Raw genomic sequence first — 12,500 nt, 5'->3', positions numbered from 1 at the left:
AGGTGAGCTGAGGTTCAAGGCAGGTGAGCTGAGGTTCAAGGCAGGTGAGCTGAGGTTCAAGGCAGGTGAGCTGAGGTTCAAGGCAGGTGAGCTGAGGTTCAAGGCAGGTGAGCTGAGGTTCAAGGCAGGTGAGCTGAGGTTCAAGGCAGGTGAGCTGAGGTTCAGGCAGGTGAGCTGAGGTTCAAGGCAGGTGAGCTGGGGTTCAGGCAGGTGAGCTGAGGTTCAAGGCAGGTGAGCTGAGGTTCAAGGCAGGTGAGCTGAGGTTCAAGGCAGGTGAGCTGAGGTTCAAGGCAGGTGAGCTGAGGGTTCAGGAAGAGCTGAGGTTCAGGCAGGTGAGCTGAGGTTCAAGGCAGGTGAGCTGAGGTTCAGGCAGGTGAGCTGAGGGTTCAAGGCAGGTGAGCTGAGGTTCAAGGCAGGTGAGCTGAGGGTTCAGGCAGGTGAGCTGAGGGTTCAGGAAGAGCTGAGGTTCAGGCAGGTGAGCTGAGGGTTCAGGCAGGTGAGCTGAGGGTTCAGGCAGGTGAGCTGAGGTTCAGGCAGGTGAGCTGAGGTTCAGGCAGGTGAGCTGAGGGTTCAGGCAGGTGAGCTGAGGGTTCAGGCAGGTGAGCTGAGGTTCAGGCAGGTGAGCTGAGGTTCAAGGCAGGTGAGCTGAGGGTTCAGGAAGAGCTGAGGTTCAGGCAGGTGAGCTGAGGTTCAAGGCAGGTGAGCTGAGGGTTCAGGAAGAGCTGAGGTTCAAGGCAGGTGAGCTGAGGGTTCAGGAAGAGCTGAGGTTCAGGCAGGTGAGCTGAGGGTTCAGGCAGGTGAGCTGAGGTTCAAGCAGGTGAGCTGAGGTTCAGGCAGGTGAGCTGAGGGTTCAAGGCAGGTGAGCTGAGGGTTCAAGGCAGGTGAGCTGAGGTTCAAGGCAGGTGAGCTGAGGGTTCAAGGCAGGTGAGCTGAGGGTTCAGGAAGAGCTGAGGTTCAGGCAGGTGAGCTGAGGGTTCAGGCAGGTGAGCTGAGGGTTCAGGCAGGTGAGCTGAGGGTTCAGGAAGAGCTGAGGTTCAGGCAGGTGAACTGAGGTTCAGGCAGGTGAGCTGAGGGTTCAAGGCAGGTGAGCTGAGGTTCAAGGCAGGTGAGCTGAGGGTTCAAGGCAGGTGAGCTGAGGTTCAGGCAGGTGAGCTGAGGTTCAGGCAGGTGAGCTGAGGGTTCAGGCAGGTGAGCTGAGGGTTCAGGCAGGTGAGCTGAGGTTCAGGCAGGTGAGCTGAGGTTCGGGCAGGTGAGCTGAGGTTCGGGCAGGTGAGCTGGGGTTCAGGCAGGTGAGCTGGGGTTCAGGCAGGTGAGCTGGGGTTCAGGCAGGTGAGCTGAGGTTCAGGCAGGTGAGCTGGGGTTCAGGCAGGTGAGCTGGGGTTCAGGCAGGTGAGCTGAGGTTCAGGCAGGTGAGCTGAGGTTCGGGCAGGTGAGCTGAGGTTCGGGCAGGTGAGCTGAGGTTCAGGCAGGTGAGCTGAGGTTCGGGCAGGTGAGCTGAGGTTCAGGCAGGTGAGTTGAGGGTTCAGGCAGGTGAGCTGAGGGTTCAGGCAGGTGAGCTGAGGGTTCAGGCAGGTGAGCTGAGGTTCAGGCAGGTGAGCTGAGGTTCAGGCAGGTGAGCTGAAGTTCAGGCAGGTGAGCTGAGGGTTCAGGCAGGTGAGCTGAGGTTCAGGCAGGTGAGCTGAGGTTCGGGCAGGTGAGCTGAGGTTCGGGCAGGTGAGCTGAGGTTCGGGCAGGTGAGCTGGGGTTCAGGCAGGTGAGCTGGGGTTCGGGCAGGTGAGCTGAGGTTCGGGCAGGTGAGACTGAGGTTCGGGCAGGTGAGCTGAGGTTCGGGCAGGTGAGACTGAGGTTCGGGCAGGTGAGCTGGGGTTCAGGCAGGTGAGCTGAGGTTCGGGCAGGTGAGCTGAGGTTCAGGCAGGTGAGCTGAGGTTCGGGCAGGTGAGACTGAGGTTCGGGCAGGTGAGCTGGGGTTCAGGCAGGTGAGCTGAGGTTCGGGCAGGTGAGCTGAGGGTTCAAGAAGAGCTGAGGTTCAGGCAGGTGAGCTGAGGTTCAGGCAGGTGAGCTGACGGTTCAGGAAGAGCTGAGGTTCAGGCAGGTGAGCTGAGGTTCAGGCAGGTGAGCTGAGGTTCAGGCAGGTGAGCTGAGGTTCAGGCAGGTGAGCTGAGGTTCGGGCAGGTGAGACTGAGGTTCGGGCAGGTGAGCTGGGGTTCAGGCAGGTGAGCTGAGGTTCGGGCAGGTGAGCTGAGGTTCAGGCAGGTGAGCTGAGGTTCGGGCAGGTGAGACTGAGGTTCGGGCAGGTGAGCTGGGGTTCAGGCAGGTGAGCTGGGGTTCGGGCAGGTGAGCTGAGGGTTCAAGAAGAGCTGAGGTTCAGGCAGGTGAGCTGAGGTTCAGGCAGGTGAGCTGACGGTTCAGGAAGAGCTGAGGTTCAGGCAGGTGAGCTGAGGTTCAGGCAGGTGAGCTGAGGTTCAGGCAGGTGAGCTGAGGTTCAGGCAGGTGAGCTGAGGGTTCAAGGCAGGTGAGCTGAGGTTCAGGCAGGTGAGCTGAGGTTCAAGGCAGGTGAGCTGAGGTTCAAGGCAGGTGAGCTGAGGTTCGGGCAGGTGAGCTGAGGGTTCTGGAAGAGCTGAGGTTCAGGCAGGTGAGCTGAGGTTCAGGCATGTGAGCTGAGGTTCAGGCAGGTGAGCTGAGGTTCAGGCAGGTGAGCTGAGGGTTCAAGGCAGGTGAGCTGAGGTTCAGGCAGGTGAGCTTGAGGTTCAGGCAGGTGAGCTGAGGTTCAGGCAGGTGAGCTGAGGGTTCAGGCAGGTGAGCTGAGGTTCAAGGCAGGTGAGCTGAGGTTCAGGCAGGTGAGCTGGGGTTCAGGCAGGTGAGCTGAGGGTTCAGACAGGTGAGCTGAGGTTCAGGCAGGTGAGCTGAGGTTCAGGCAGGTGAGCTGAGGGTTCAGGCGGGTGAGCTGAGGGTTCAGGCAGGTGAGCTGAGGTTCGGGCAGGTGAGCTGAGGTTCAGGCAGGTGAGCTGAGGTTCAGGCAGGTAAGCTGAGGTTCGGGCAGGTGAGCTGAGGGTTCAGGAAGAGCTGAGGTTCAGGCAGGTGAGCTGAGGGTTCAGGAAGAGCTGAGGTTCAGGCAGGTGAGCTAAGGTTCAGGCAGGTGAGCTGAGGGTTCAGGCGGGTGAGCTGAGGTTCGGGCAGGTGAGCTGAGGTTCGGGCAGGTGAGCTGAGGTTCAGGCAGGTGAGCTGAGGTTCAGGCAGGTGAGCTGAGGTTCAGGCAGGTGAGCTGAGGTTCAGGCAGGTGAGCTAAGGTTCAGGCAGGTGAGCTGAGGGTTCAGGCGGGTGAGCTGAGGTTCGGGCAGGGGAGCTGAGGTTCGGGCAGGTGAGCTGAGGTTCAGGCAGGTGAGCTGGGGTTCAGGCAGGTGAGCTGAGGTTCAGGCAGGTGAGCTGAGGGTTCAGGCAGGTGAGCTGGGGTTCAGGCAGGTGAGCTGAGGGTTCAGGAAGAGCTGAGGTTCAGGCAGGTGAGCTGAGGGTTCAGGAAGAGCTGAGGTTCAGGCAGGTGAGCTGAGGTTCAGTCAGGTGAGCTGAGGTTCAGGCAGGTGAGCTGAGGTTCAGGCAGGTGAGCTGAGGTTCAGGCAGGTGAGCTGAGGTTCAGGCAGGTGAGCTGAGGTTCAGGCAGGTGAGCTAAGGTTCAGGCAGGTGAGCTGAGGGTTCAGGCGGGTGAGCTGAGGTTCGGGCAGGTGAGCTGAGGTTCAGGCAGGTGAGCTGGGGTTCAGGCAGGTGAGCTGAGGTTCAGGCAGGTGAGCTGAGGGTTCAGGCAGGTGAGCTGGGGTTCAGGCAGGTGAGCTGAGGGTTCAGGAAGAGCTGAGGTTCAGGCAGGTGAGCTGAGGTTCAGGCAGGTGAGCTGAGGTTCAGGCAGGTGAGCTGAGGTTCAGGCAGGTGAGCTGAGGTTCAGGCAGGTGAGCTGAGGTTCAGGCAGGTGAGCTGAGGTTCAGGCAGGTGAGCTGAGGTTCAGGCAGGTAGGTGTTTGTTAATTGTGCATGAGCAAGGGTCGCGGAGGACGGTCGACTAAGCTCACCGTCTGCGCTTTTTCTTAGAAGGAAGGATAATGTCTTCTGGGAAACTATATGAGATAAGTGACATTTGATTCTCGGGTGATAAAAACACATCGTCGGGAAACACGTGTTTTTTTTTTTTTTTTTTTTTTTTTTTTTTTTTTCGGTTCCCCCATCTCTCTTTCTGTTTGTCTCCCTCTCTTTGTATGTATGACTCTCTCTCGCTCTCACTCTCTCATTTCTGTTTCTCTCTCTCGCTCTGTCTCTCTCTCTCTCTCTGTCTGTCTGACTCTCTCTCTCTCTCTCTCATTCTGTTTCTCTCTCTCTCTCTCTCATTCTGTTTCTCTCTCTCTCTCTCCTTTCTTTTTTCTTTCCATTTCATACTCATCCTCTCTCTTTCTATCTAAGTTATAGTTATCTATCTGTCGCTATCTCTCTCTCTCTCTCTAGTTGGAAGAGCTCATTTTTATTTTATCTTTGTTGTCTCTCTCTTCCTAAACAATGGAGCTGTCATAACAAAGCGTTTATCACCTTCAATGGGTCTCTTTATATATCCTATTGGGTTCATATTTAATCCCTTATTACAAAAAAAGTGATTTAATCCGAATAAGAGTGGAAAATCTAAAAATCCCTTATTCCAGTTTCATCAATCGTGTGGATTTATTTTTCATTCGCTCGAGCACGCTCGCATTTATCCCCCCCCCCCACCCCCCACCCCTCCGAAGCCACATACAACCATACGGATGTATACACGCGCGCGCGCTGGGTTGTGTGTGTGTGAGGGGGGGGGGGGTGCGTATGTGTGTGTGTGTGTGTTTGTGTGTGTGTGTGTGTGTCTGTGTGTCTGTATGTGTGTGTGTGAGGGGGGGAGGGGGGTGCGTGTGTGCGTGTGTGGGTGTGTGGGTGTGGGTGTTTTGTGGGTGTCTGTTTGCGCATGTGCTTGTTTATTTGTCTGTGACTCATTTTACTCACTAACGGGTTCCATCTCTTTATCATATCCTTTTTACATCTCCCTTCGATTCACCAACTCTCCTCTTCATCTCTCCTTCCCTTCCCCTCCTATTCTCCATCTCTCCTTCTCCCCCATCTCTTTCCCCTCCCCTCCCCCCCCCTCTCTCTCTCTCTCCCTTTGTCCATCCTCTCTCTCCTTTCTCCGCTCCTCCTGTCTAAAAATAACTCGGATATTTATCGCGTAAATCCCTATATTAGCCTGCTGTAAATCTCGGGCAATCCCAGTGCACTTCACGAGGCAATATTTGCAGTGGAGGTGTTGAGGTACGGAGAGGGAAGGGGGGAGGGGAGGGGGGAGAGGGAGGGGGAGAGGGAGGGGGGAGGGGGGAGAGGGTGGGGGGAGGGGGAGATAGGGAGGTGTTGAGGTACGGAGAGGGTGGGGGGGGGGGAGGGGGAGATAGGGAGGGGGGGAGGGGGGGTGAGGGGGGAGGGGGAAGGGTGAAGGGGGGAGGTGTTGAGGTACGGAGAGGGTGGGGGGAGAGGGGGAGATAGGGAGGTGTTGAGGTACGGAGAGGGAGGGGGGAGAGGGGGAGATAGGGAGGTGTTGAGGTACGGAGAGGGAGGGGGGAGAGGGGGAGATAGGGAGGTGTTGAGGTACGGAGAGGGAGGGGGGGGAGGGGGAGATAGGGAGGTGTTGAGGTGCGGAGAGGGAGGGGGGAGAGGGGGAGATAGGGAGGTGTTGAGGTACGGAGAGGGAGGGGGTGGGGGAGGTGTTGAGGTACGTAGAGGGTGGGGGGGGGAGGGGGAGATAGGGAGGTGTTGAGGTACGGAGAGGGTGGGGGGGAGGGGAGGGGGGAGATAGGGAGGTGTTGAGGTACGGAGAGGGAGGGGGGAGAGGGGGAGATAGGGAGGTGTTGAGGTACGGAGAGGGTGGGGGGAGAGGGGGAGATAGGGAGGTGTTGAGGTACGGAGAGGGTGGGGAGGAGGGGGGAGAGGGGGAGGGGGAGAGAGTGGGTGGGGAGGGGGGAGGGGGAAGGGAGCAGTAGGGTTTGATAACAGGAGTGTTGGGAGTAGGTGTAAGGGGGAGGGGGGGTTGGGGTTGGGGGTTGGGGAGGGGGTTGTTGGGTAAGCATTGTGAGGGTATTAGGACAGTACCGTGTGTGTGTGTGTGTGTGTGTGTGAAATTCTATGTATATGTGTGCATCTCTGGCTGTCTACCCATCTCTCTCTCTTCCTCTACCCGTCTCTCTCTCTCTCTCTCTCTCTCTCTCTCTCTCTCTCTCTCTCTCTCTCTCTCTCTCTCTCTCTCTCTCTCTCTCTCTCTCTCTCTCTCTCTCTCTCTCTCTCTCTCTCTCTCTCCCCCTCTCCCTCTCCTTTTCTCTATTGTATTTGCAATATGATAATAACCCTAAAATATACGGATAGGAAAAATGGAATGATAAAGTAATAAATTTCTAAATAAGTTAATAAAGGCGAAAATATGAAAAATAACGATAAATAAAGAAAACTGAGATAAGAAGAGCCAAAAAAATGTCTTATCAGGAGTTTATGAGAAAGACTTGTGACGTCACAGTACGGAATATGGCTAGCGCTATTAAGCTACGATAAATATTTGTCTTTATAATCTGTAGTCATTTGCTTTGTGTTTATGTATTATTTTCGTGATTATAATCCTTATTTTTTTTGTAGGCAAATACATGTGCCAAAACACACTTGTAAATCTTAGAAATGAAAACTTATAGATTATGAAATAAATTAAAAATTAAAAATAATTATAAATTAACTTATAAATTATAGATTATAAAACTTTTAAATTATAGATTTTATATATCATGATGCTCCTCCGTTTTGGAAGTGACACGCTTGGGAGTCAGATGTTTGGAAAATGAAATAAAATATTGAAAAGTCTACGTCTCGGAATTCAGTTATTTTTGGAAATGAGTTACTTAAAGAGCAATTATTTGGGGATAAGTCTCCTGCGTTATCATCGGTCGTGATGGATTAAGGCACGGGGGGGTGGGGGGGGGGGGGTTGAGCACGTGATCGTTTTTTTTTTTTTTTTTTACCAAAAGGAAGAAGAAAAAAAGATTTTTTTTTTTTTTTTTTTTTTTACCAAAAGGAAGAAGAAAAAACGGGAAAAAAATGAAAAAATCTCCAGGAAGATGAGAATGCATTGGTGTTTTATGCCCTGGGGGAACACTCACGTTAAAAAGGAAAAAAAAACGTAAAGAAAAAGTATTGATGAATATAAAGTTTTGAAATAAATACAACCTCGACCAAATATGACATTTAGAAAGATGTAGTTTAGTGTCCTGTGGATATTGAGTTACTAGATATTTTTAAATCTCTCACGATGGAATTAAGAATAGGGTTTGAAATACCTTTTAGAATAAACTTTTTTTTTTTTTTTTTTTTTTTTTTTTTTTTTACTGTACTTCCGAGTCAGCTGGATAAAAGTGCATACGAAAATGAGGGAAATATAGCCTTCATAAAGAGAGCATTTAAACGCGAGAATGAAATGATAGGCATTTGAGACCGGCCAAGGGTCCGCAATAGAAAGACAAAGATGAGGAGTGCAGGATGAAGCTGGGCGGGAGAGGAGAGCTCACCTTCGATCCTCGTGTGCGGCAGCGGGGGCGACGCCTGGTCAGCTGGGGGCGGCAGGGGCGGCTGGGGGTCCGGCCGCAGCAGCAGCAGCAGCAGCAGCAGCAGGAGCAGGTGAGCTAGCAGGAGCACCAGCAGGAGAGAGACCACCCTCCTCTTGCCCCTGGTGCCCGCCACCCGCATGACGGGGGCGTGGCGAGGCAGGGGCAGTGGGCGGTGCTTGTGGCGGCTGCTGGAGGATGTGTCAAGCGACCATTACGTCATCGCGAACCGTGACGCAGACATGGTCCATTACGTCATCATTGGCCTGTCCCATGACGTCATCAGCGGAAAGGAGGTTCTCACATGCCGCCTCTGCGGAAGGAGAAGGAGAAGGGCGCGTGATTCCGGGGAAGCCGAGGGCGCCGGCGGGGGAGCCGGAGGGAGGGGAGTTGTGAGAGTGAGGGGCGGCATGAAGGGCGTGTGTGTGGGTGTGGGTGTGTGCGTGTTTGAGTGTGTGCGTGTGTGTGGGTGTGTGGGTGTCTGTCTGTGTGGGTGTCTGTCTGTGTGGGTGTCTTGTTGGTGGTGAGCATTGATGGCATTCGTAATGATGATGATTCTGAAAAAGATATTGGTGATGGTCAGCTAATGAGAGGCACAGCATTGATGATTAGTTTGATATTGAAAATATTACCCTTTTTTCAGTTGTCACAGGAAACAATTTTGAGTCATGATCTTTCAGATGGATATCACAACATTTTCAAATATCGTTTGAAGCTTAACACGGCATGAAAAAAGACTAATTGATGCATAAAATGTTCAGCAGAGCGCAAAACTTATTAGTCATTTTGAAAATGAAAAATAATTATTGAATGATTTAACAAAACGTGTATTGTATAGTAGCACGTGGATCAACACTCCATGTATATGCTTCTGTTTTACAAGACACATTAATGTCGTAATGGCGAAAGAGTGTAAATGAGACTCTTTTGAACGACTTATTTTCCTTAAAAGAATCTCATCCAATCTTGACACAGAAGTTAAAGACCCCCCCCCCCCTCCCCGTCCTGAAAAAAAAGACAATAGCAGATAAGTAAAATTAGATTAACAAAATAATGATAATGAATGTATCATCCTAGAAGACAGCGTTAAATAAAGCGTAAAAAACACCCGTTTTATACAGTCTCCAAACCATCCGAGGAGAAAACGACCCCGTATTAAAGACTCCACAGTGCCACTTATAAGCACCGAGGGCCAAGGAGGTCGGTGTGCCTCGTGGCTTGTTTGGGGCGCGACGACAGGGGAGACTAACACGTGGGACGAATGGAAGACGTCGCTTTGAGGCCGGAGAAGACGTGGCAGAGAGAGAGAGAGAGAGAAAAGGAAGATGAAGAGGGGAAATGGAAGTAATGAGAGAGAAGAGAGATGGAAGAGGAGTCTTCAGCAGGTGTGGGGACTGACAGAGGACGAGGTGTAGATCTGACGGGGCGAGGCCGAAGGGTTGTAGCGGAAGGGGAGAGGGAAGGAAGAGCGAGAGGAAGAGGAGGACGGGTAGGAGGAAGAATGAGTGGAAGAGGAGGGCGAGAAGGAGAAAGAAAGAGGAAGAGGAGGACAGGAAGGAAGGAAGAGTGAGAGGAAGAGGAGGACAGGAAGGAGGAAGAGCGAGAGGAAGAGGAGGACGGAAAGGAGGAAGAGGAGGACAGGAAGGAGAAAGAGTGAGAGGAAGAGGACGGTAAGGAGGAAGAGGAGTAAGACGGGAAGGAGGAACAGGAACGAGAAAAAAAATTACGGGAGAGGACAAAGAAGACGGACATCAGAGGCCATAACCCACGGAGGGAACTGACGGAAGACGAGGCGGAGAGAGGACGGGACAAAGCCGCCGAGGAGGACGCGAAAGAGTTATTGTGGGAGGAGGAAGAGAGAGGGAGGAAAAGAATTAGGGCGCGCGTGGGACAAGGAAGGAAGAAGGTGAGCGAGGAGGAAAGGGTAAGGAGGAAGCATTGTTTAAAAGAAAAGAAAAATGTGGAAATGGTTTTAGCAGTTAGGCGTAGGAGGAGGAGGAGAAGGAGGAGGAAAATGAAGATGGAAGAGAAAGGGAATGAAATAAGGAAGACGGAAGGAGATATTGCACAACTGTGAGAATAAAAAGGAATAGAAGCTAAATAAGAGGAAGGTAAGGAAGGTAAAGAAGACGCAGAGGTAATGGGAAACGTATATTTTTTATATAAACAATCTAAACAGTATTATACAATGGAATATCAGATATCCTGCCCAACTGCGCCATGCCAAGGAATGAGAAGGAACATTACGTCGAGATTCCGCGCGAATTAATCACACACATATATGTTGGGTGTAATTCAGCAACGTAATATTCACTAACGGGAATGAAGACATATAGTTTACTCTTAACGGAATATCGTCTGTTTTTATCGTGTTTAAAATGCCTTTACGTCCATATTTTAAGGGAATATTGTCTGTTTTTATCCTGTATAAAATGCCTTTACGTCCATATTTTAAATAAGAGGCATATGTTTAATGAATCGCTTTCCGCAGACGAACGGTAACCACTTAGGATGATTGTGATCCTCTTCGCCCGGAGGTCGACGAATTGGCGTTGTGTTTCGTATCGTGCAGCTGTGGCCCGCGACTGGGAAAGGGAAAATGGGAAGAGAAACACCCCTCCCCCCCTAAAAAAAAAAGTAAAAAATAAATAAATAGAATAAAAAATAAAATAAAAAGTTCAGGAAGTGATAAGAGGGGAAGCGCCATCTTTCAGACGGGTGAGAGAGAGAGAGAGAGAGAGAGAGAGAGAGAGAGAGAGAGAGAGAGAGAGAGAGAGAGAGAGAGAGAGAGAGAGAGAGAGAGAGAGAGGCAGGCAGGCAGGCAGGCAGGCAGGCAGGCAGGCAGGCAGGCAGGCAGGCAGGCAGGCAGGCAGGCAGGCAGGCAGGCAGGCAGGCAGGCAGGCAGGCAGGCAGGCAGGCAGGCAGGCAGGCAGGCAGCAGGCAGGCAGGCAGGCAGGCAGGCAGGCAGGCAGGCAGGCAGGCAGGCAGGCAGGCAGGCAGGCAGGCAGGCAGGCAGGCAGGCAGGCAGGCAGGCAGGCAGGCAGGCAGGCAGGCAGGCAGGCAGGCAGGCAGGCAGGCAGGCAGGCAGGCAGGCAGGCAGGCAGGCAGGCAGGCAAACAGACAGAGAGAGAGAGAGAGAGAGAATGAAAAAGAGAGAGAGAGAGAGAGAGAGAAAAGCCCCATCTTTCTTTTGGATGATTGTTACACTTCGGCCGGGGTGGGGATGGGTGAGGGGGGGGGGCGGTTCCAATTCCCTCGCTCCCAGGTGGCGCTGCGGCCCGGATGCTGCGGCGGCGGCCTCTCCCCTGCGCTTCTCCTTGTTCTCTGCGGTGTCTTTGTTGGTGGTGGTGTTACTGTTGTTGTTGTTATTATTATTATCATTATTATTATTATTATCAACATCATCGTCATCGCCATCATCATTATTATCATCATCAACATCGTCATAATCATCATCGTCATCGTCATCATCACCACCACCATCTTCATCATCTCCTTTCTTTTTTGCTACTGTACATTCTCTTTTCGCCTCCTCTCTTCTTCGTCGTCTTCCAGTTTGTTTTTCTTTATCTGCTTTCAATCCTTCTTACTTTTCCATTCCCATTTTCTACTTCCATTACTATGTTATCCTTATTGCTTCTTCTATTCACTTCTCTCCTATCCCTCTCCCCCTCCCTCATTTTCTACCCCCTCCCTATTCCTCTCCCTCATTTTCCTCCTCTTTATTTCTCTATATTTGCTTCCCCCTATTTCTCTCCTTCGTTTTCCTCCTCCTCCACATTCCTCTCTATTTTTCTCCTGCTCCTCCATTTTCTTATTTCTCCTTATTCCTCTCCCTCATTTTCCTCCTCCTTATTCCTTTCCCTCATTTTCCTCCTCCCTATTCCTCTCTTCCATTTTCTTACTCATCCCTATTCGTCTCTATTTTCCTCTTTATACCTCCTCTCCATTTTCTTACTCCTCCTTATTCATCTCCCTCATTTTCCTCCGCCCTATTCCTCTCCTCCATTTTCTTACTCCTCCTTATTAATCTCCCTCATTTTCTTCCTCCCTATTTCTCTCCTTCACTTTCCTCCTCCTCCTTATTCCTCTCCCTCATCTTCCTCCTCCTCCCCTGATCTCCTTTCATACGTGGGCGGTGTTGTGAAGATAAGCCAGGCGAGGTGTGGGCGGGGAGTCGTCGGGGTGGAGTTCGGGCGGGAGAAGACGGAACTGGTGGAAGGTCGCGGGCGTGGAGGAGGGTAGCGTGGGCGTGGGAAGGGGAAGGGCGTTTGTCGGGAGGGAAGTCGCGGGCGTGGGATGGGAGAGAGTGGGCGTGGAGAGGGAGGTCGCGGGCGTGGAAAGAGAGACCATGAGCATGAAGGGAGAAACCGTGGGCGTGAGAGTGAGAGAGAGAGAGAGAGTGAGAGTGAGAGTGAGAGTGAGAGTGAGAGTGAGAGTGAGAGTGAGAGTAAGAGAAAGAGAAAGAGAAAGAGAAAGAGAAAGAGGGAGAGGGAGAGGGAGAGGGAGAGGGAGAGGGAGAGGGAGAGGGAGAGGGAGTGGGGAGTGGGAGGAGTGGGGAGTGGGGAGAGTGGGAGAGGGAGAGAGAAAGAGAGAAAAAAAATCGCGGCCGGAAAATCACGGGCGCGAGAGGAAGAGCGCGGGCGGGCAAGGAGGGGGTGAAGGAAGCGAAGGGAGGAGGGGGGGGGGGGTCGAGAGCGTGCGTGCGTGCGTGCGTGCGTGCGCGGGCGTTAAGGATGCCCCTCATTATAACGGGATCAAGGCGGCGCGGCGGCTTCGTAAGAGGGTTTTCCAGCCTGATCCTCCGGGGTCGCCGCCCGAGGGGGTTGTTAAGGGAGTGGCGATTATGGGCGGGGGGCGGGGGGGGGGGGGG

The 12,500-nt window shown here is 52.5% G+C and overlaps 2 protein-coding genes across 4 annotated transcripts in view; one reads left to right on the top strand and one right to left on the bottom strand.

Moving 5' to 3' along the window:
• LOC138864005 (two pore potassium channel protein sup-9-like) overlaps positions 1-12,500 on the top strand; it is a 525,912-nt gene that overhangs the window by 200,671 nt on the left and 312,741 nt on the right. The window lies entirely within an intron of this gene.
• Positions 1-12,500, bottom strand: part of LOC113815975 (filaggrin) — a 275,169-nt gene that overhangs the window by 39,719 nt on the left and 222,950 nt on the right. For all 3 annotated transcript variants that reach the window (XM_070129646.1, XM_070129647.1, XM_070129649.1), the window contains one exon: positions 7,592-7,940. In XM_070129646.1, coding sequence (XP_069985747.1) covers positions 7,592-7,769 — 178 coding nt within the window. In that variant the 5' untranslated portion in view covers positions 7,770-7,940. The remainder of the gene's footprint in view (positions 1-7,591; positions 7,941-12,500) is intronic.

This window comes from Penaeus vannamei, chromosome 14, assembly GCF_042767895.1.
Source record: "Penaeus vannamei isolate JL-2024 chromosome 14, ASM4276789v1, whole genome shotgun sequence".
In the NCBI taxonomy this organism is placed as follows: domain Eukaryota; kingdom Metazoa; phylum Arthropoda; class Malacostraca; order Decapoda; family Penaeidae; genus Penaeus; species Penaeus vannamei.
The sequence above is the reverse complement of the archived record's forward strand: the minus strand, read 5'-3'. Positions and strand labels throughout refer to the sequence as shown.